This window comes from Lycium barbarum, chromosome 4 (genome assembly GCF_019175385.1).
Source record: "Lycium barbarum isolate Lr01 chromosome 4, ASM1917538v2, whole genome shotgun sequence".
Lineage (NCBI taxonomy): Eukaryota > Viridiplantae > Streptophyta > Magnoliopsida > Solanales > Solanaceae > Lycium > Lycium barbarum.
In genome coordinates, this window is record NC_083340.1 from 33,348,142 (window position 1) to 33,372,198 (window position 24,057).

General features: G+C 33.4%; 1 protein-coding gene across 1 annotated transcript; it reads right to left on the reverse strand.

The window, feature by feature from the left end:
• Nucleotides 1-732: 732 nt before the first annotated feature.
• On the reverse strand, nucleotides 733-2,470 carry LOC132638353 (uncharacterized). The gene is made up of 2 exons (XM_060355272.1): nucleotides 2,246-2,470; nucleotides 733-1,388 (listed from the first exon to the last, which is right to left on the reverse strand). Exons 1-2 carry the CDS (start codon nucleotides 2,333-2,335, stop codon nucleotides 930-932), a joined length of 549 nt encoding a protein of 182 aa, XP_060211255.1. The 5' UTR covers nucleotides 2,336-2,470; the 3' UTR covers nucleotides 733-929.
• Between the last annotated feature and the right edge of the window lie 21,587 nt (nucleotides 2,471-24,057).

Below are 24,057 nucleotides of genomic sequence, written 5' to 3' on the forward strand. Positions count from 1 at the left end.
CAACCCTCCCTGCCATTTCTCTCTATACTCAACTTTCTCTCTTTATATCCTTGTATAACACACATGATGTCATGTCAGCAAAAAGTCTTAATTGGTACAATTGTTGAGTAGTGTAAGTGTTCAATAGGAACAAATCCAAGCTTAGAAAAGTATAGGGGGTCATTTATGTATTTAGCTAAATCAAATAAATTTTTATTATTGTTTCTTGTCTTTGGTTTGTGCTTGAAATTGTGGTCTAACGCTATAATGTGTGTGGGGAAAAAGGGACATTGGACAAAATCAACTCCAAAAATTGTTGATCATGTGAGAACTTCCCAATTACCATATAAGCAACTTAATATCACATCCCAATGTGGGACAACTTAACACCCCTCCGTCCTCCCGCACGTGCGTTCAAGCCTACCAACTGGAGCGTGGACAACATAATATTAGGGTCTGACATCGGTTAAACAAAAAATTTAGAATGGATTTAGCTCTAATACCATGTGAAGAAATGGAGTGTACTGCATATATGTAACTCAACCCAAAAGGTGGCTCATGAGGTGAGGATTGTGTAACAACTTAATAGCTTGTGGCCTATTGCTTTCCAAAGACATGTGAAAAAATGCAGATAGAAAAAAAAATTAGAGAGCATTAAGAAATAAGGTAATTACAATAATATAATGCTTGTTAAGGATATCATAGAGATGTCCTTAATGCACAACTAAATATTTGTCTGAGAGTTCGTTTGTTTAACCATAAGTAGCCACAACATTGTTAACAAGGTCTTCGAGATAATTACAATTTATGCACCTAGAGAGTAGCTACTGGTTGCTGCTAAGCAAATCATAGATTCAATGTTTAAATATAGTAGTAAAACATGAGCAATGAAAAATAACCATGTCAATATGTCATTTTCTTACCGAAATTTATCTCTAAGTCAAACAAGTTCAAGATTGTTTCATTGTAAGGTCAATTCTGGGAGCACAACTAGAACTTCTTGAAATCTTGGACGTAGGATATTGCTTCTTCTCCTTATTTTCATGACTTCTCCTTGCAATGCTTCTCATGGCCATTGTGAAAGAGAGCTTTGGGTTGAGTCTTGTAGAACTATTGAACTCTTGGCAGAACTTTCTATGTGAACTCACAGCTTCTTCAATGGCTACTGGTGATCCCCGTTTTAGTCCTTCTTTTACAGCCTCAGAACAAAGGCCACACACCCATTTTCCTGCATATGATTCTTTAATTCTTTCAATGTAATCTCGAGTACATTCCTCTCGAAGGCCACAGCATTTGCATTGTGCTTGCATAAGTACTTCATCAATTGTGCTAATGTTCTCAAAGTCTTTTTCAATTTTATTAATTTCAACAGATACATCTGATTCCGCCTTCCTTAGCACTTGTCCACTCTAAATCAGAAAGTAAGATTTCAATTCATTAGTTTACGGGCAAAAGAAACACAGTGGTTTTTGTTGTAAAATATATCCCACATACACAAGAATAATATTCACGTTAAATAACAAACAAGAACGAAAGAATATGGATCTCACAATTTTCTCTTTGAAATGAAAACCAAGAAAACGTCGAACGCTTAATAAATTGTTTAATTTACACTATCACAGTGTATAACGTACTCTAAAAGTATCGCGAGAAAAATTCTCATCCCACGTGGTGTGTTCTAGTGGGGTCATTTCTCTTATTAATGTTGACGAATTAGGGGCTCAATGAGCTCATAAATCTTAGTTTGAATGGGAATGAACTTTGATATGATCAAGACATATATTTCAGCAAGTATTTTCGAGAATATGTGAATCGCTAATTTAAGTAAAATGGCTTAATCTACATAGTGAGTGAACAAAAAAAAAATTAAAAGAAGAAACATATTTTGCACTTTAGAACAGCTAAAGCTTTTTTATGCAAATATATAGGTCAAGAAAAAATTGTCTGCATATAATCAGGCAAATAATTATGTATACATCAACCAGCGTTTATTCAATTAGACAACATGCATTGGAATACTTCTAATCTTTTCGCTTAGAATAAACCATTTTACACAGCATACATAGATAACATTATGACTCTAAATTGATCTTTACACTGAAAGCATGCACAAAATCACTTCAGAAGTATCTCCGCCTTTAGGCATAGAGAGACAGAGACAGAGAGAGCATCTCCTTTTGTGTGTGTGCGCGCGCGCCTAAGTATGTGTGTGCATTGTTGTGATTGTGTGTGTATGTGTATGAAACCCAAAATCACTTGGTATTACCATGATAGGAAAGTTCGTTCTTCCAAGTGCTGCAGCTACAATTTCCAATGCTACATATACAGAGAGAAAGAACTTTTGCTTACCCATCATCTCTCAAGTGCTATATATAGGTTTCACTGACTTGATGATTATAAATGAGGGATCCAAAAAGGTAAATGAATCTTATATAAAGAACAAGTGAAACATGAACATATAGGTACTTGTTAATGTATTTTAGAAACTTTCTTGTTCATGAGTGGATAGGAACTTCCTAATTAATTTTAGAAACTATCTTTCTCATGCTAAGGGTGACTACCTTTACAGGTAAGAAAAAGGGAAAAAACCATCTATAACTAGTAGTAGTCCTTTTTTAACGAAATGCTAAGTTCACTTGCCACGCTTGCATTAATGAGATATTTGTCCAATTAAGGCTTTTGGGTTGCAAGTTGCAAGAGATAGTTCTTATATTTCCATTATATGAAAAAGGTAGTACTCTAGGTAGCATGTGACTTACACGAATTTTGCGACTAAAAATCTGTGAGTTTTTCAAATTTATGGAATTTTATAAAATTGGACAGACTCGTGAGAGAGTTGATTGTACATGTATTTGTATAATTAATATATTCGTGAAAGTTTGTGCATGAAGGTCTGCATTTTGGGTGAAGGATTAACATGAATACCATGTGAATTCCTGTATTAAAGCACAGCCTAGCCATAGGAGCTAAGAAGCTAGCATTTCGATGAGCTAGCACTGCGAAAAAATCCCTTACCAATTGAAATTAATATTGACTTATCAAAATTAATTAGAGATTCTTAGCATGTTAACATCAAGAAAATACGCGTTAATTACTCCCACATTTTGTCGTATTGCGGGTCGCGACGAACTAGCCTGGGAAAACCTTATGTTGATCACGTCTATATATAGGGAAGAAAACCAAGTAGCTGATAACTTAGCCAAAGTAGCACAACTTTGAGTGCTTGTGAAGATTTTATTGTAATTTTCGAATCCCCTAGACCTTTTGCTATAAAAAATATATCTTGCCTAAGACATATTGCTGATCTTTGATTTTAGTTTGAAAGTGGTTTTTTTTTTAGTTTAGCTAAATCTGTTGGATTAGGATAATTGTTTAGGTGTTCTTAGTTACTCCATCTGTTTCCTAATAAGTAGTGTTTTAAACTTGGGGATACCCATTAATAAAATTACTTATTTCTAGAAAGTAAGAAGTGTTTTTACGGATTTACCATTAATCAAATGTCTTGAGAAAGAAATAAGCTCTTTAATTGTTTTTTTGGTTATGTAAAACTCCATTTATTTAAATAAGGGTAAAATTGGAAGAAAAAAATCAATTCCCTCTTGATTTTATGAAATTAAATACCATATATTTGAAATAAAATGAAAAGATAAAAACACCACTTATTATGAAAACGAAAGGAGTACTATGCAAAATGCAATGAGCAGCGTGAAAGGATTTTGTTGAAGAGCTTAAGTTCTACTAACCCACAGTACAAAAAACTATCGATATAATTAGATTATTGAAAATATATTTACATATAATTTTACCTAATAAATTAATAGGTAATAAAAAATAAATTATAAACAATTTGCTACGGCACATCAAATTATACGCACTAATCACAAAGTCGCACTCGCAACTCGCAAGCAGTTTGATCTAACAGCCCGATCCCTAATTTTAAGTTTTGACGCTCAATTTAGAATAAGCCTGTCAATTGGGCCGGGTCGGGCCGGGACGGCCCACCAAACCCTGTCCATAACCGGCCCGGCCCCCAACCCGGTAAGATGGTGGTGGGCTGGGCTAGTGGAAAAAACAAGGGGGCTGGGCCGGACATGCCATTTAGCCCAGTAGCCCGGCCCACCAATAGCCCGGGTTCTGGCCCACTAAGGGCCCGACCCGACCCACTTCGAATTGATTTTTTTTTTAAAATTATTTAAGTGGCATGTTTGTGTATATCTTGTATATGTTGATGGTATATTTGTGTATATCTTGAATATGTTGTTAGAATGAAGACTCCCAACGGCTATTCAAGTGTTAAAAATTATAAAAAGTTGAGAATGTGATATAAGACTACATAAGTAATTTAAAATAAAACTTTAAACTTAAATTGATAACATTGCAAATTCAAAACATACAAACTTGATCGGTTAACTTATTACAAATGAAAAGTTCAAAACACTAGCATCAATGGAGAAATTTATAGAAGAGATAAAATTCAAAGTTCAATTTTGTGTCTTTTGTCTAAGTGCCTACCTAACGGACCAGTACCCCCAAAAACCGGTTCGGACTTATGGAGATATATTTGACTACAATGTCGACATTTAACATGTTTCTCGTCTACTCACTCAAAATGCAACCACATAGGACTTGAAATTGATCTTCGAACTCGAGGAGGAGGTGGAGGATTATCATTATCCATTAAATTTGAATTTTGAAATTTGAACTTGGAAGTTGGAAGAGAGAGAGAGATTGATTTAGATGAGTAGGAAATTTAAGGAAAGATGAGAGTAGGGAATTGTGAGACAATATGGAGAAGAATAAATGATATTTATAGATTGAAAATAGGGCCAAAGTATAATTTAAGGAACTTGATGGTTAAAATAAAGTTGACAACAACTAGATTTTAAAGTATCAAACTTAATAAATTTTAGTATTACATTTTTTTTAAATAATTAAAATCCGGCCCGGCCCACTTAGCCCACTATGTACCCCTACCCGGGTAGGGGGCTGGGCCGAACACCCCTTTCCCTCCTCCAACCCGGCCCCCAACCCGGCCTACTAACTATGGCCCGGCTCGGCGCGGCCCACTAACTATGGCCCGGCCCACTTGACATGCTTAATTTAAAATTTGAGATTTTAAACAAGTCAATATAATAATTTGGAACTTTTTTGAGGGGTTCGTGTTGGGAATAAAAAAGACCGTAAAAATAATATTCTTGGCATTAGTGATAAATGCGGAACAGTTAGTTATGGTTAAATTAGCAAGAATTAAAAAAAAAAAAATGACACCAAGATTTTACGTGGAAACTCTTCTGAATAAGGGAAAAATCACGGCCCAAGAGGAGCAACTGATATAACTATAGTAAGGAATTTTACACTCTGTAGTCACGAGTATAAATACTCCAATGACCACTATACACTCAAAAGAAATAACACTCTTTTGGTTTTCCCACCTCACTACAATATCACTCACACTCTATTTTTCTTCATAGACTATTTTCTTACACAGTCTATGATATACCTCACTCCGCTCTCTAAATACTCAGATGTATTTGTCTGAGATTGGTGTGTTTGTAAACTGATCAAGGGCTCCCTATTTATAGGGATGAAGAGTGCCAATTTTTTTTCTTGGCATTGGTTGGCTGGTGCCAATTTTTCAAATATGGTGTCTGCCAAAAGAAAATGTTGCAGACTGTTTTCATACATTTTGTCAAAGGGACATATCCCTTAAATCATGCATAGGGGGATGGACCCCACAAATCTCCCCCTCCAGATCCATTCACCTGAAGGAGGCTTCACCGAGATTCTAGTATGAGCGCATGCCGACAAGCTCTTTGCACAATTCAAACCTGTCTCTTGGTACCACCTTGGTCAGCGTATCTGCAGGATTTTCGCTCGTGTGAACCTTCTTGATCTGGAATGATTCGTTCTCTACCTGATCATGAATCCAATGATATTTAACGTCGATGTGCTTTGTTCTCGCATGGTACATGGAGTTCTTACTCAGGTCTATTGCACTCTGACTGTTGTAATAGACAACATACTCCATCTATTGCAATCCAAGTTCCTGAAAAAAATCTCTTGAGCCATACCATCTCTTTGCCAGCTTAAGTAGCCGCAATATACTCTGCTTCTGTTGTAGACAGTGCGACACACTTCTGCAACTTCGACTGCCATGATGTTACTCCCTCTGAAAGAGTAAACAAATATCCAGTAGTGAATTTTCTATTATCAAGGTCACCTATCATATCGGAATCTGTATAGCCCTTCAAGATTGGATTTGATCCACCAAAACACAAGCATTCATCTAAGCTTCCTCTTAGATACCTGAGTATCCACTTCACAGCTTCCCAATGCTCTTTCCCTGGATTTTAGAGAAACCTACTAACAACACCTACTGTGTCACGACCTAACCCCGTGTGCCATGACTAGTGCCCGAGATGGACACTCGTATACATATCTGTTAGATATAGTCAAACTGAATCTAAGAACGAAATGGAAACTTGCAAAAGAACCCCAAAGGTTCATAACGTCATCATATATATATATATATATATATATATATATATATATATATATATATATATATATATATATATATATCTAGATAACCTGTCTCCTGAGGAGTCACAACTAATCAAAACATAATATGGTACGTAAGCCGACAAGGCTGCCACTACATGTCAACATGATATGCAAGCCGACAAGGCTGCCACTACATATCAATACCATACGCAAGCCGACAAGGCTGCCACAACAGACGAACATATCCATAGCACATCGTATAGACACAGCTGAACAAAACTTATACACAACCCACACATATGTCTACAGACCTCTAAGAGTATCGATAGTGAAATACGACGGGACAGGGCCCCGCCGTACCCCTGGGTAAACATATATATAAATCAAAAAGGATCTATACCAAAAGTCTAGGCTCCGGAACAATGGAGCTCTCCAAGACAGCTGAGTAGAAATCCTAAGCTGGAGGACCACCAAATCGAGTATCCGTACCTGCGGGCATGAAACGCAGTCCCCCGAAGAAAGGGGATCAATACGAGATATGTACTGAGTATATAAAGCATGAAATATAATAAAGAGGATCGTGACTGAAATAGAGATTACAGGAGACAAGTATGACTTTCAAAATACCAATACACTTGCCTTATGAAATGTAAAACATGCATATCAATATCATATATCATACCCGGCCCATTATGGGACTCGGTGAATAAAGTCATCATATACCATCCTTGGCGCCATAATCGCATCATCATATCATATATATATATATATATATATATATATATATATATATATATATATATACCGTATCCCCACCCTCTAGTGAGGGACTCGGTGAACAATGCAGTGAAACTATGCACGAGAACGTACCCCGGCCCGGAACTCGATGAAAGATATATTGAGGCATGCACGAGCAGAGTAGTGAGCAACCATATGCAAACTAAGTCATATCTGAGACTCGATAGAATAATCAAAATGAACTATCATTTGAAAATCAAGACAATAATCATATCAAGTACCCTTCGAATGTCACAATGGATTATATCAAAATAGGACGCCTGAAATCATAAACACGTATCAAGACATAATAAAATAAGTTCTGGGAATCAAGAACATTAACCATCCTAGTGTCTCTAAGAATAGGAGCTTCTTTGGAGTCATATACACGTCGTCTGTTTATTTCATAAAGATCATGCCAAAAGAAGGAAGGGTTAGATTTACATACCTTAAGTCACCAAAATGAACCAACAATGAACTCGTTAATGCTTACGCCAATCCTATAACAAGGGAATGCGTATATGAACTTAGATGACGTTAGTATATAATGTATATCAAATGATAATTCAATTCTAAAATGAAACGGGCAGCGTTTCCCCTATTCTTTAATCATTATAATGTAACCAACAGCCCGCAACAACAACAACAACCTCATTTAGGTCCCTTTATTCTACATCATCACCTGACTTCTTATTTCTAATTTTGGTATGGCTTGTTGAAATGGCTATTGTGGTATAGATATAATCATTGACTGAGTGAAATTGTAGATTAGTGACTCTACTTAGGGTCGGAACTTGGATTTATGATTATCAGGTGAGATTATTGAGACTGGATAGACTTGTAGTTTAGATGCTTCATCTTAGGCTGTGATTTAGTTATGGGATATTCTGTGACTTGGATTTGAGTATTATGTGCCTATATGTTTATCTTATTAATTTTATGCTTGTATGCGTGAACTAATCTTAGTCAACCTATGATGTTTACCGGTTTATAGTGTTTGTACTGATACTACTACCTTGCTGCACCCTTTTTTAGTACAGATTGTGTTTCAGAGATTTCACCCAGCCCACATCTCTAACTTGAAGCTAGTTTGCTTGGTCAGATCCGAAGGTGAGCTTTTATCCATGTCATGCCGCCTGAAGATCTTTATTTCCAGATATCTACTGCCATTCCAAACATTATTTATTATTATATTTGAAAGATATTTCATTCTTTAGACATTGTTAGTTAGAGTCCTTGTACGATGACTTTCAGATTTTGGGAATTTAATAGTTAGACTTCCGCGCTTATATTATTTATCATTTTTCACTTGGTTAGACTATTTATTTATTCACTTATTTATTGATTGTTAGAGTATAAATGATTAAAGAAGTTGAAATTGGCTACTGATAAATGGGTTAACAAGTAAGGGTTCACCTACTAGTGATAATAAGGTAGGTGCCCGCACGATCGATAATTAGGGTCATGACAGACGTGCACTAGTATCGGATACCGATTATCATGTTTCGGTATTTTTGTTATTTCAATTGTATAGTTGCTCTGAATGCCATGTCTGGGCACTAGCTGATAGAATAGTATGATCCTTTGGATCTGTGATTGGGGTCCGATACCCGTACTTTATGTCTCTTATCAGTATTATTTTCCTTTCTTGTCTGTTCGTGTGCATATCACTCATACATATATCCTCATTGAAATGAAAAGAAGTAAAAAGTGAAGCCTTTATGGTATTATGAACACGATAATGGATTCCATGCTTTTATACTTGTTCTCGGCTTGATACATGCCATATTCATGCTTTACATGTATTCATGCATACGATTTGAGGATATGATTGTGAGTCCAGTGGGATCTTGTTCCGAACGAGTGATGATGTTGGCACATTATATTGGCACTTGAGCCCGGTTGGCTATGAGACAGGTTATTGAGGTATGATATGATTGAGGTCGTGATCCGACAAAACTACTAGAGTGACGATATATGGGCCTCATGAGGCCCCATGGGTCATGATTTGTTAATAATCGAACGTGTGTATATCGGGACATACATTCTTCATTATTTGATTTATGTTGATGACTGATATTGGTTGCGGATGTCGAATGTTGTTGATTATTCACCTCTTATGATTATTGTCGTGTTCATCACTTATACATGCATTTCTTTTTCTTTTTTGCGTGATATGGTTCCAATGAAAATATTGATGGAAATCTAAGGTCTTTCCCGGATTTGTGATTATCTTGATGGAAAGATTAATGATAAAGACTGTGAAAACGTATGATAAGGAGATGAACGAAAGAAGTGAGCTCTAGCTATGTGTGGAGTGGCTAATAATGCATATCATATCATACCATTGATTCTTTGATTGTGATTTACTTGAGTTGTTGTCTGATTTACACTTAAGTGCAAATTTATGCTATGTGACGGATAGAAGAGTTACTTGTGGAGTAGAAGCTCTCACACAGGCTTATAACTTGAGGTTAAGATTATTTATTCGATTAATATTACTGCGGACTAGTGGAGATTAAGTGTGGTGATGGCAATTCGTAGAATAGTCCTCGTCTCCGTTCTGGATTGGGTCGGTCGACGATACAGGCTGAGTACCCCTTGATTTTGTCCTCACGCTACACTTGTTGCACCTTTTTGTGTGCGGTTTTGGTATCCGTGCTGGTGGCCTTTGAGGATACTCAACCGGTGGAGACAAAGACTGTTTTGGAGAGTCGGGAAGAGTTGCATGCCGATCTATAGCACCGGATTCTCTTCCATTTTTATTTCTGTATTTTCTATTCGAACAATGTATTTTGTATTATTTTAGACTTGTATCGAAATTTAGAAGTTCTTTTACTAGTGACATCAGGTTTTGGGAGTTATTTACTTATCATTTTGTTTATGATTATAAAGGCTTAAATTCGTATAAATCGATTCGTATACTTATTTCCAAGCTTAATACTTATTTACCTGCTTTAAATGGGGTTGTGGATGTCTTGCTGACTCGGGGAAGTTAGTGCCTTCACGGCTTTTAAGTTGGGTCGTGACAAGATGTTAGTAAACTCATGAAATAAAGTCCAAACCAAAACCAAATTAATACTAATACAAAAGAAATTCAATTCTAAAAAACAACAATAATATTGGATATATATTCTTTAGTTTTGCATTGGTTTACACTGCGAAAATACATAATTTAATTTTTTTCTTTGTCCTGTAATTAATACTTATTAGCCGTACTTGTTTTAGCATGACTTAGTATTTTTAGATTATGGTCATTTTCATTATGGATTATTAATTAGCAATATTTATTTTATACAATTTCACTATCTTTTTTGTTGAACATTTTATTGCAATGTCATCACTTATCTCACATTTTGTGTTATTTTCTTAAGAAACATCTTAATTATATAGTTGTATTTTACTATGACTAAAGAAGTATTTGTAAATTATATATTTTATATGAAGACTTTTCCGGAAAAAAACCCGAAAACTCGAGGTTGAAAAACTCGACTTTTGTTGGTTTGGTTTGGTTTATAGATTTAAAACCCGACACAATTAATTTGATTTGGTATGTCAAAAACCCAAACCAACCCGCTCCATATACACCCCTATTAGTACCACATATACAAGGCTATGAGCACATGTGCAGATGTTGATATTACATATTGGGCTATTATGTTATACCATGTTTACTTTCCTTATTTCGAGCCTTTGACCAAAATAAGCTATTTTTTAAATCAATTTACCAAAGTAATACGTTTTTTATTTTTTTTTACGGAACTAGCATAAACGTATTCCTGAGTAACGTATTAGGCATTATTTTATTAAAAAATTCTAACGGAAAAAATTAGGTCGGGTTAACGGTGTTAAAAGCTAATTCGTGACTGTTAGTAACGTATTATTCCTAATACGTTACTGTCAGTAACGACTTTAGAGAATTCAAATACGAACAATCCTTTTATGTAATCTGACATTGACTGATGTTAAAGCCGTAACTAGGAGTTACGATTTTAGCATAAAACGTAACTGACAGTTACGTTTCTACTCAAACTAGGCATGCACAAATCTTGCCGAGAATCCTGCAAATTGGGAATCTTTCTGATTGATTTGACTATAAAACGTGATTAATAGTTACGTTTTAATTGTAAAACGTGACACACAATAACGACACACTGCTAAAGTCCCTCTTCCTCATACTTTTTGAACAAACCACATATCATTATAAAATATAGTGTATGAAACGAATGTTCAAACACATTCGAACAATTTTCATCAAAGCTTCTACTTGTGTGGCCTATTGTTGGAACAGCATTAAAAAATTCAACAGGTATAAGTTAATTAAGTCAAATATTTCGTAATATGTTAAAATAATACTATAGTTTTAATTTATTTTTCTGTTATATTAATAATAATAAGTGTCTTATTTTCGTGTGTAGGAGTAAAGATGGTCAATTTTGAACATAATGTGATGGTTGCTTTGTATTGGGGTGGCGAAATAATTACTGAAATGAACGGATTCAGGTACGCTGAAGGTGCCAAAATGATTGTCAGCATGTTTATTTCAACGAACTATGCTGAATTGGTTGAACTATTGCATGAGAAGATGGGGACAAATAGTGAAAATATTCAAATTGATATTTCTGGAAAATATCCATGCTCATTTCAAGGTAACAATACAAGGTTCATTGAGTTTAAAATTGAGAATGACCAGTCCTTGCTACAATTTTTCTCCATACGGCAAAAATTTGCGGATAAGATCGATATAAATATTTTGGAGATTTATGTAAAGACCAAACCAGCAAATCAAAATAATATATTTCAAATGAGTGGTCAGCATGGTTATCACATGAATTTGTTGGCTCAAAATTATGAATTTGCTATGGCCAGTCAGCCTCATCTCGGAATTGAACAAGTTTTTTTTTATAAATACAGTTAATACTTTTATTAATATTTTTAGGTATACCTGTAGTAGTGGTAGGAATCCCGCTATCTCATGTTGCTTAGCCTGTGAGGCCTTACAAAGATAGTGATACTTAAATACACTAAGTTTTTTCAAACAAAACTTACTTCGGGCACCTTTTCAACCCCTAAAATGACGATCCGAACGTCTACGTATCCTTGATGTATTGGGCCTACATTATTGTACGCAGAAAAAAATATCAGGTTCTATATAAAATATTGACATTTCGGAGTCTTGATCCACGACTAATCGTTGGTCAAAAGTATGGAAAAAACACTAAGTTTTTTCAAACAAAACTTACTTCGGGCACCTTTTCAACCCCTAAAATGACGATCCGAACGTCTACGTATCCTTGATGTATTGGGCCTACATTATTGTACGCAGAAAAAATATCAGGTTCTACATAAAATATTGACGTTTCGGAGTCTTGACCCACGGCTAATCGTTGGTCAAAGTATGAAAAAAACACTAAGTTTTTTCAAACAAAACTTACTTCGGGCACCTTTTCAGCCCCTAAAATGACGATCTGAACGTCTACGTATCCTTGATGTATTGGGCCTATATTATTGTACGCAGAAAAAAATATCAGGTTCTATATAAAATATTGACGTTTCGGAGTCATGACACACGACTAATCGTTGGTCAAAGTATGGAAAAAAACACTAAGTGTTGCAAAAAATAAAGTTTGGCCAATTTTTTTTGCTTTTTGGTACTGTTTCTATAACGCAGTATTTTACTGCGCTAAAGGTAGTTTTGTAACTTTTTTTTTGTTGGAAGAGCGAAACTAGAAGCCTGGACACGGGTTTCGCCAAACTCAATAATTTTTGCTCAAATAATATATTTGTGTTAAGAAATTTATTAAATATGTATAAATAATAAGTTTAGAACATAAGTATTAAATCTGAAATCGTCGTTCTAAAATCTAAAAACATAAAGTTGAACTCTTGGCTCTGACTCTGCCATCTAATCACGTGGGTAACAATATCCAATTTTTTTTTCTTTCTATGTGAATAAAATAATCACATAACTTGCACACTAAATTGTGTAAGAAAATGTTGTCAGCATGGAAATGACATTGACATAACAGATAACAACTATTAAAGGTAAGTGTACAATTTTATTGTGTGTCACGTTTTACAAATAAAACGTAACTACAGATAACGTTTTATAGTCAAATCAGTCAGAAGAATTGTAAGTGCACAATCTTATTGTGTGTCACGTTTTACAAATAAAACATAACTACAGATAACGTTTTATAGTCAAATCAGTCAGAAGGATTCCCAATTTACAGGCACTACAAGAAATTAGGCTTACGACGACATTTTATAAATGTCATATTAAGTGCCATAAGTGTCGCAAAATCACTTAGCGACATTTATTTTACATTTAGTACAAATGTCGTAAATTTGAGGGTCGGGAATTTTCCGACATTTATATTAATGTCGGTACATAATTTACGACATTTATTTACAACTTTTTAAAAACGTCACAACAAAATTTCCAACATTTAGATTAATGTCGGCAAAATAATTAGCGACATTTATTTGCAACTTTTATTAAATGTCACCGATTTTGAAATTAATTTAATTGCGACATATAACGAAATGTCATCAAATCATACCATCCTTACTACGCATACATAGAAATGTCGGAAAATCATCTCTAGTCAATAGCATCATTTTTCTTTTTTATATACTGAAAAAATCTAATTTAATGCCACGATGAATCATATAATTCCAGTACACAAGTTATACACTACAATAGAACTTTGAATTAAACAAAAGAGTCACTTCGACAAACTTTTGAAAAATCTCGTGAACACCATTAAATATATGGTTCCGGAAGAATACAAAATTTTCTCCTAAGCTGAGAATGCTATAAATAAAATCTAATATTGACTAGTGACCACAAAAACACCAATTCATTGATTGTCACTTGTTGAGCCTTCATACAAAGCAGCATCTTGAATCTCTATGACAACATGCATCCTCTTCAAAAGACTTCTCTTCTTGACTCTAATTTTTGCATATCGACTTCTGATGAAGATGAGAAAGAGATCTCTGACAGCAAACCAAAGATAAGGGAAAATATTAGAAGTTAGAAAAATATGGTTTAAACAAAATAGCAGGCAACTTTTATAGAAGACAAAAGATCGTGAAATAAGAGTATTGCTACATTCACGGTACAGTTAAAAAAGTAAAATACAGATCTCAAAATTCAGTGTCAATCCTAAAGCCCACACCACAGAGGATTACCTTCACATCCACAAAAATATGATCCAATGCAACAATCATATTATACAATTAATCTCTTTCGGGACTCCACTTCGTAAAACCTACAAAAGAAAAAATAAATCAAGAAAAGTAAATGACAAATAAAATTCAAGCAGAGAGAGAGAGAAGAGAAATGGAGAAATTAGGCCGCCGGTGCAGCCTATGACGTAAAGGGAATTGGGGGAAGGGAAAAGGTTAGGGTTCCAGCTTTTATTCGTGGGAGTAGTATTTGATTAAGTTTAAAATTATTGGGGGGAAGATTTAGTCTTTGGGGATTTTTTAATTTTTTGGGGGGAAAGTCTGGGTCCAAATGAAAAAGAGTATTAAAGTACATAGAACCAAAATAAAAATAAAAACTGCTCCTATTTCTATAACTACTATAATTTCATAAGCTTTTTTTTATTAGTAGTAGCAAATAGTATTCCTTGCAAAATCAATTACTTTAATAAGAGCTTAAATAAAGTTCAAATGCATATAAATAAAATAAATATGACACGAATTGTCCCGTAGTAAAATCGATTGTCGTCGATGCCTTTTTCTCGGTTCTTTCCTCCATTACAAGAGTTCGAACAAGAAAAAAATAAGAGTGCCCTATGAAGAATGTTGTAAAAATTCATAATAGAATCTGGCCATAACAATAATGAAAAGATCAATAATGGATAAAAAAGCCAAGTCATATTCTGAAAATAATTAATATTCTTTAAATATTATCCGCAATGACACCTATTCTAATACTACTAGTTAAATACTTTTTAAAAAGTCATATGTGCGATAGTTTTCTTTAATTGGTAGAAATATTCAATAGCTCTATTGTTATAATTGTATAATTTAATTTTAACTAATTTACACAAATAATTTAGTCATGTGTGGGACTACACTGGATGTGTTGTTGTTGTTGTAATTTAGCCATATTTTTAGTTCCAAACTCATTCGTTATATATATATATAATGACTACTTTATGCATCCACTAATTCTTTCCCTAGAATTAAATATAAAGAGTGATGACATAATTTAAAAAGATTTAGATTTCCAACATTAGGTGTAAAAGTCAGTAATTAGCGACTAATAATATGACATTTGAAATAAATGTCATAATATTTTCGACATTTGTATCAAATGTCGTTATTTTAACGACATTTTACGCCAAAAATCGTTGTTTAGCTATATTTTATTCCAAATGTCCTTATTTTAGTGACATTTTTCGTCAAATGTCACTATATTTACGACATTTTACATCACATGTCATTATTTTTATGACATTTTTTCATAAATGTCGAGAAATTCCTTTTTCCCCGACATTTATTTTAAATGTCACTAAATAAATGTCGTCGTATCTTTACTTTCTTGTAGTGAGGATTCTCTGCAAGAGATTGCGCGTGCCTAGTTTCAGAAGAAACGTTACTGTCAGTTACGTTTTATGCTGAAGTCGTAATTGCGGGTTACGACTTTAGGATCAATCAATGTCAGATTTCATAGAAAGATTATTTGTACCTAGAATTTCTAAATTCGTTACTGTCAGTAACGTATTAGCCATAATACGTTATTGGCAGTAACGAATTATATTTTAACGCTGTTAACCGGTGACTTTTTTGTCCGTTGGAATTTTTGAATAAAATAATACCTAATTCGTTACTCAGGAATACGTTTATGCTAGTTCGGTTAACTTTCAAAAAAACGTATTATTTTGAAGAATTGGCTCAAATAATAGCTTACTTTGGTAAAAAATTCCCTTATTTCACTCGTTGCATGACAATCTTCTTACCATGATTGATTATGTGGTGATTTGATGATATCTTTGGGTATTTCTCGCACTACAAAAAAGTATAGCTATCGCAACAAAAAGTTTTATATTTGGCAATAACTTAGTTTTATTGTTAGCAAATGATTTTTTTTGTTGCCAAAGAATATAATTTTGTCGCCATAGTATTAATTATTGTTGCAAAAAGTATTTTTGGCAATAAACAAAAAAAAAAAAGTTGTTGCACGTTGTTGCAATAACAGCCGTTGGGAAAAGTTCATGCAACAAAATATTTTCTTTTATTGCCAAAAGTACTTTCTACAACAATAATTAATCTATGGCAACAAAATATTTTTTTTTTGTTGTCACTTGTATTTTTTCTTGTAGTGTCGGTTTATGGGCCTTTCTTGTGTTTTGGTTTTGATTGATTGGGCATCCGAGCTTCCACCTTTTGCTTGTTTTGAGGAAGCTAGATTCATAAAGTTACTAATTTTGTTGTCGGTGTGTGTCGAAATTTGATTGGTTGTAGGATTAGTAAGTTTGAGAGAGTCCGGAACCAAAATGTCCCCAAAAAAATATTTTGAATCAAAATATCCCGACAAAAAAAAAGTTACCAAAGTACCCATAGCGCAGTAAAATACTGCGCTATAGCACTAACGGAGACGGAGCCGTTAAGTGCTATAGCGCAGTATTTTACTGCGTTATAGAAAAAAAATATTTTTTTTGGTACTTCTATAACGCAGTAAAATACTGTTTTATAGAAGTACCAATTTTTTTTTTTTGTATAACGCAGTAAAATACTGCGTTATATAAACAGTACAAAAAAAAAATTGGCCAACTTTATTTTTTGCAACACTTAGTGTTATTTTTCATACTTTGACCAATAATTAGTCGTGTGTCAAGATTCCGAAACGTCAATATTTTATATAGAACCTGATATTTTTTTCTGCGTACAATAATGTAGGCCCAATACATCAAGGATACGTAGACGTTAGGATCGTCATTTTAGGGGTTGAAAAGGTGCCCGAAGTAAGTTTTGTTTGAAAAAACTTAGTGTTTTTTCCATACTTTGACCAATGATTAGTCGTGTGTCAAGACTCCGAAACGTCAATATTTTATATAGAACTTGATATTTTTTTCTGCGTACAATAATGTAGGCCCAATACATCAAGGATACGTAGACGTTCGGATCGTCATTTTAGGGGTTGAAAAGGTGCCCGAAGTAAGTTTTGTTTGAAAACTTTAGGGTGTTTTATTTTTTAAGATTTTGATTTAAGCGTGTTATTTTTTAATCAAGACATAACTTTATTTTGAATATAAATATAATTCTAAAAAATATAGGGACAAAAACTAGTTGTAAAGTCGTCAAATTTTAGATGGTCATAACTTTGCGCTCGGACGTCCGTTTTACGCGTTTTTTTTTTTTGAAATTGCGTATTTTTTCGAGATCTATGCGGACAAACTGCCATATGGCAGTTTGGCCGAGCCGATTTTTAAAAAAACTCCTTTTATCCCATTCAATTTCGATTTTCCCCCAAATTGGCGTGAAATTTTCCGTTTTATTTACTTATAAGATGATGATACACAATTAATTTCAACGTAAAAATCCCGGAGTAATGTAGCTGTGAATGTCAATTTCACTTCTACGGTTTCAATTTTTGAAAATAAAGCTGACTAATTTTCTCGACACATAAAGTTGACTAAACTAACCTTACAGTCAAACACCCTAAAGTTTTCAAACAAAACTTACTTCGGGCACCTTTTCAACCCCTAAAATGACGATCCGAACGTCTACGTATCCTTGATGTATTGGGCCTACATTATTGTACGCAGAAAAAAATATCAGGTTCTATATAAAATATTGACGTTTCGGAGTCTTGACACACGACTAATCATTGGTCAAAGTATGGAAAAAACACTAAGTTTTTTCAAACAAAACTTACTTCGGGCACCTTTTCAACCCCTAAAATGACGATCCGAACGTCTATGTATCCTTGATGTATTGGGCCTACATTATTGTACGTAGAAAAAAATATCAGGTTCTATATAAAATATTGACGTTTCGGAATCTTGACACACCACTAATTATTGGTCAAAGTATGGAAAATAACACTAAGTGTTGCAAAAAATAAAGTTGGCCAATTTTTTTTTTTGTATTGTTTATATAACGCAGTATTTTACTGCGTTATACAAAAAAAAAAAAAATGGTACTTCTATAACGCAGTATTTTACTGCTTTATAGAAAGAAAAAAAAAATTCGGTACTTCTATAACGCAGTATTTTACTGCGTTATAGAAATACCAAAAAAATTTTTTTTTTTTATAACGCAGTAAAATACTGCGCTATAGCACTTAACGGCTCCATCTTCGTTAGTGCTATAGCGCAGTATTTTACTGCGCTATGGGTACTTTGGTAACTTTTTTTTTTGTTGGGGTATTTTGGTTCAAAATATTTTTTTTTTGGCATTTTAGTTCCGGACCCAGTTAGAGATTGGTGGGTTCGGAGGGGCTGGGGGTCATTGGAGTGATTTGCGATGAGCTTGATGGAAATCAATTTAGAGATAAAAAGGTTTACAAAGAAAGGGGACCATATGATAGCGCAAAGCTGAAGTTTGGTTTTAATTTTATTATCCTAACAAACATAAAGTATGAAAGTTTGTTTGCATTAATTGTTATTCTCTTGTATGATATAAAATAAGCTCAAAAAATATAAAATAAATGAACATATATAGCTGCTAAGGTTTTTGGCTAGATCTAGTCACCACTCTTATCAATCAGTTAGTACGACTTTCATTAATCCATATCCATAAATATTCCGTATTATTAGTAGTAACTAGTATTAATATTCGCGCGATGCGCTGTTATCATGCGGTTCATATCAATAGAAACTAATCATAGTATATTAGTATTCACATCTATGATATCACATCAAATTTAATTTCTTTAATATTGATTTTTTTATTGAAGCCATTTATTTTCTCTTTATAAGTTAATTTCTAATACTGCTACACATAAAAAATAAATTTAAGTGTTGTTACAATAATAAAGAACATGGTTTTAAGGTTTTTTTTTTTTTTTTTTTATATATAACAAAGAAGAAGAAGAGGAAGCTTTGAAAATGAAGGCATAATACGTAAATAGGCCATTAAACTTGACTTCAGCTGGCATGTATGCCCTTTAACTTTGGGTGTGCATAATTAGGCACCTTAACTTGTAAAAAGTTGAACAAGTAAACACAAATGCTGACGTGACCCTACAATGTTTATGTGCAACGTCAGTGCCACGTCATCATTTGTGTTTACTTGTTCAACTTTATACAAGTTAAGGTGCCTACTTGTGCACAATCAAAGTTGGAGCGCATACTTGCCAGCTATGGCCAAGTTTAAGGACCTATTTATGTATTATGCCAAATTTAATTGATACAGTAACTTTCTTTGACAAATATTATTTCCAATAACCTACCCGCTTCAATCTTCATTAAAAAGGTTCATATTTATATTCAACCTACCCGCGAATCCACCCTTTAGGGTGGGGGTGGCATGACACCCTTTAGATTAATAAATTTTTTATATAATTATGTTGTAATTTGCTTAAATTAGGTTAAATATTTGATCCTGTCACCCCCAGTCGTAAATTAGACAAAGATGTCGCGGCTGGTAGACACAAGTTTGAATCTATCTTGAACATTTTCTGACTCCCGTTTTTCTTTGTACTTTTTCACTTCCTTTGTACCAGTAATTCCCTTTTCGGCTCTCCCAATTTTCTATTTATCTTTCTATTATTTATATTGCCTTTCCTCTTTTCTATTATTTTATCTGTGATCTCTAGCAAGAACACACAAATAGAAACTTCAAAATCCCTTAAATTAAGCATTTCTCTTAATCTCAAATCTGTGAGTATTTAAATCGAAAAAGTTGGGTCTTAATGGAAATTTTCGATTGAGATCAAAATTCAATTTTTTGGTTTTTATAATTTCTTTTGTTTATTACTCCCTCCGTCCATGCTGACTTGTCTATATTTGACTTGGGACATTCTTAATAAGCAATAAATAAAATGAGAAATGAATTGGAGTACTTAATAATAAGGGTAAAATAGGAGTAAATTATGTCTTGATTTTTCAAATTATGTCTTGGTTTTTCAAACTATATAACTTACAAGTAAAAGTGGACATATATTTTTAGTATAATGGACACATAAAAATGGACCGAGGGAGTATATTATAAAAATTTATGCTATTCTATAATTGTTAAATCCAATTTCTTACTACTTAAATTGTGATGGAAATTTCGTAAGCACTGCTTAGAAAAAACATGAAATTTATGATTTATTTTTTAGAACTTGTAGTTTATCTAATTCTACATTTACTTATGGGGTGTATTTACCTATTGAAGAGTTTTTCTAGTATTTTTCTTATTTTGATTGGTGTAGTTCCCTTATTGAAGATGTTATTTTACTTGTGCAAATTCATTTTTTAATATACATAAGAGATGCAAGTCCCTTGGTGAAAATGTTGATTTTACTTCTGTTGTTAATGAGTATTAATGGGTGTGAATCCTTGTTTAAGATGCTAATTATGTGTGTTTCTTGATTTTTGAGATGTAATTTTCATATTTGCAGATAAAAAAAAAAGACTATTAAGTTGATCCGAATAAACTAAAAAGAGATTGACCCGACCCAAATACACGTTCCTAACAAGATGTACATTGAAGAAAATTGTGACACCCGGCACCTTCAAATCCTAGATCCGCCTCTGAATTCATATTTCCTCTTTCTACTAAAAATGAATATAAATCAATCACAAGTTGAAATCTGAAGAACAATTCGTCTTATTTTTTAGACATTTGTTCCAGATAATGTGATGACATATTAGATATGGTTACTAAGCTTTGTCCACTGTTCCTCAAAAATTTTATGCCTATTTCATCCCTTTCTCTTGAGAAAGAAAACTTATACTATAGAACCCTCCAATGCCTCGTTATGATGTATCTTGTTTGATGTATGTGAGGAGATACCATTAAATGCTATCACTCCTTTCCTTGAAAAGATTACAGACAATGTTAAACATAACTCAACCAAACAATAAAACACATACCTCAAATTCCTCCAAGAATTCATTTGAATATGACTCTCACCATTCGTTTCCAATACCATATTCACATTCAAGAGAAATTCTCTCAGTTAGTCGTCTTTCTTTTTGAGACGCGGTGATGGTACTCCCTCCATTCCAAAATAAGTGTCCTTTTAAGTTTTTTATTTTGTTCCAAAATAAGTGACATTTTAGGATTTGAAGAAGAAATTAATTCTATTCTTTCAAATTTAGTCTTATTTATTATCAAAAATCATTAAATAACTTTTCTTTTTCTAAGAATTAAGTAGGGATAAGTTGGTAAAAACACTCATAATTATCTAGGAGTGAGCAATTTCTTAAGGGGTGTGCATGAACTAAAAGAGACACTTATTTTGAAATGAGGGGAGTAATAAATATAATTTTTCTACAACCTTCACACTCGTGACCTTGTCTAATGAAGAAAAAGAATGTATAAAATTATGTACATAGAGTGATATCTACTATTGCATAAACGACATAAAGGTAGTAAAATAGTAGTTCTAATCTTGTTTTTATAGGGGAGAATGCAGCTTTTGCAAAATTCTAAATTTAGGGTAAAAACAAATAAGATTGTATGATTTCTCTTCTTTCTTTTGATAGCTTCAACCCCCAACCAAAAGCAGGAATTCATTTTATTTTTATTTTTATTTTTTAATTTTTGTAAGCAGAATAAAAGCACAATCCAAGATAACAGACATCACTAGATTCCGACTCAATTAAAAATAATCTTACAAAACTAATACTATAAGTTAAAAAGATTTTTATACTTATTCAGTACTATATTATGTAAACTTCATAAACATGTAGAGAGTAAGGTTGCAACCAAATCACTTCACCATCATCAGAAGAATTGTCACTAATTTCATTAAATGTCAAAATGAGTTGCAAAATCTCCCTTCCAACCTCTGAATTCTCTTCAATGCTCTCCAGGTTTGTTCAAATGCCGTTGCTGGGTCAAAAATTGCCATTAGGTCTTGCAGAAAAGCCATGCGATGCATCCAGCCCCTTGCTTTAGGTGTCCGCTTTTGAATATTTGTAGGTAGAAGTCATGGGTTACATATAGTTATGGGAAGTTTTAGAAGTGACGAAGGATTGTTAACTGGTCCTAAAATTTCGGACCATTTCAATGATAAGAACGTCAAAACCAACAGGAACTTCTTCTTTTTAAAAAGAAAATCAACAAAGTTTTGAGGGGCCAAAACTTCATTCCAGCTCATTTTGTTTAAATTCAATTTCAAAAGTCATATACCAGGTAATAAGTAGTTAGGAATAGAATTTATTTTATATTTATAAAAACAATAGATATGATTCCAAGATCATTTTTATCCGTATTCCACAAATATAGCTTACTGCCACTTAGACTTTATTAAGTACTGATGTATTTCTTAATTCAAAAATACATTTTTATTTTACTTTTAACTTATATCTTAGTACTGAAAATTCTTTTATCATTCAAAGTTCTCAGATTATTTTTTAGAATTATTTATTTTATTTTGTAAATTAATTTAGATAGATGAATAACTTTGATAAGATTTACACTTTATACAAATTTGATGCAAAGTGAAATTCTAACCACTTCGCAACTCCAATGTCTTCGTTTTGAACGGCATAAAATTCTATCATTTTTTAGTAACTTTTGTAAGTTCTCTAATTAATATTCAATATCTATACTGAAGTTGTAAATACTATTTCATCTCTTTAATTAATTTATTGATAATTCAAAATTTACTAAATGTAAACATTTGAAAAATTAACATATCTGTTATAGAACAATAAACTAAAGCAAGAATATATGTAGAACAAGAGAGAAGAGAGTTCTTATTTCTTATGAGGGATGAGATACAATGAAGAGAACATCTCTATTTATAGGAGAGAATTGACTTGGTGCCAAAGTCACAAACCCTAAAATCCCTCCTAAAGATAGACATCACAATATTATAATAATATTTATAACACTCCCCCTTGATGTCTATTTCGATAGATGATATGCCTCATTAAAACCTTACTAGCAAAAACCCAGTGAGAAAAATTCTAGTGAAGGAAAAAGAATACATATTACTAATAATATACATTTTGGTTGCCTCATTAAAAACCTTACAAGAAAAAACCAATAGGACAAAACCTTGTATGGAAAAAAGAGTACAACATGTATTAACTCCTCCTGATGAGAACTTCAGTCCAAATATTTGAGTCTTCGCATTCCAATCTTGTGCACCATCTTCTCGAAAGTTGCGGTTGGTAGAGACTTGGTGAACAAATCAGCCATATTATCACTTGAACGAATCTGTTGCACGTTGATATCACCATTCTTTTGGAGCTCGTGTGTGAAGAACAACTTTGGTGAAATGTGCTTTGTCCTATCTCCTTTTATGAATCCTCCCTTCAATTGGGCAATGCATGCTGCATTATCTTCATATAAGATTGTGGGTATTTTATCACATTTCAAACCACACTTTTCTCGAATGAGATGTATCATTGACCTCAGCCACACAACTTCACGGCTCGCTTCATGAATAGCTATTATCTCAGCATGATTTGATGAGGTAGCCACAATAGACTGCTTTGTAGATCGCCAAGATATGGCAGCACCCCCACAAATAAATACATAGCCTGTTTGAGATCTAGCTTTGTGTGGGTCAGATAAATACCCTACATCGGCATAACCAACAAGATCGGGACTGCAATTGCTAGAATAAAATAAGCCCAAATCGATAGTCCCCTTTAGATACCTCAATAT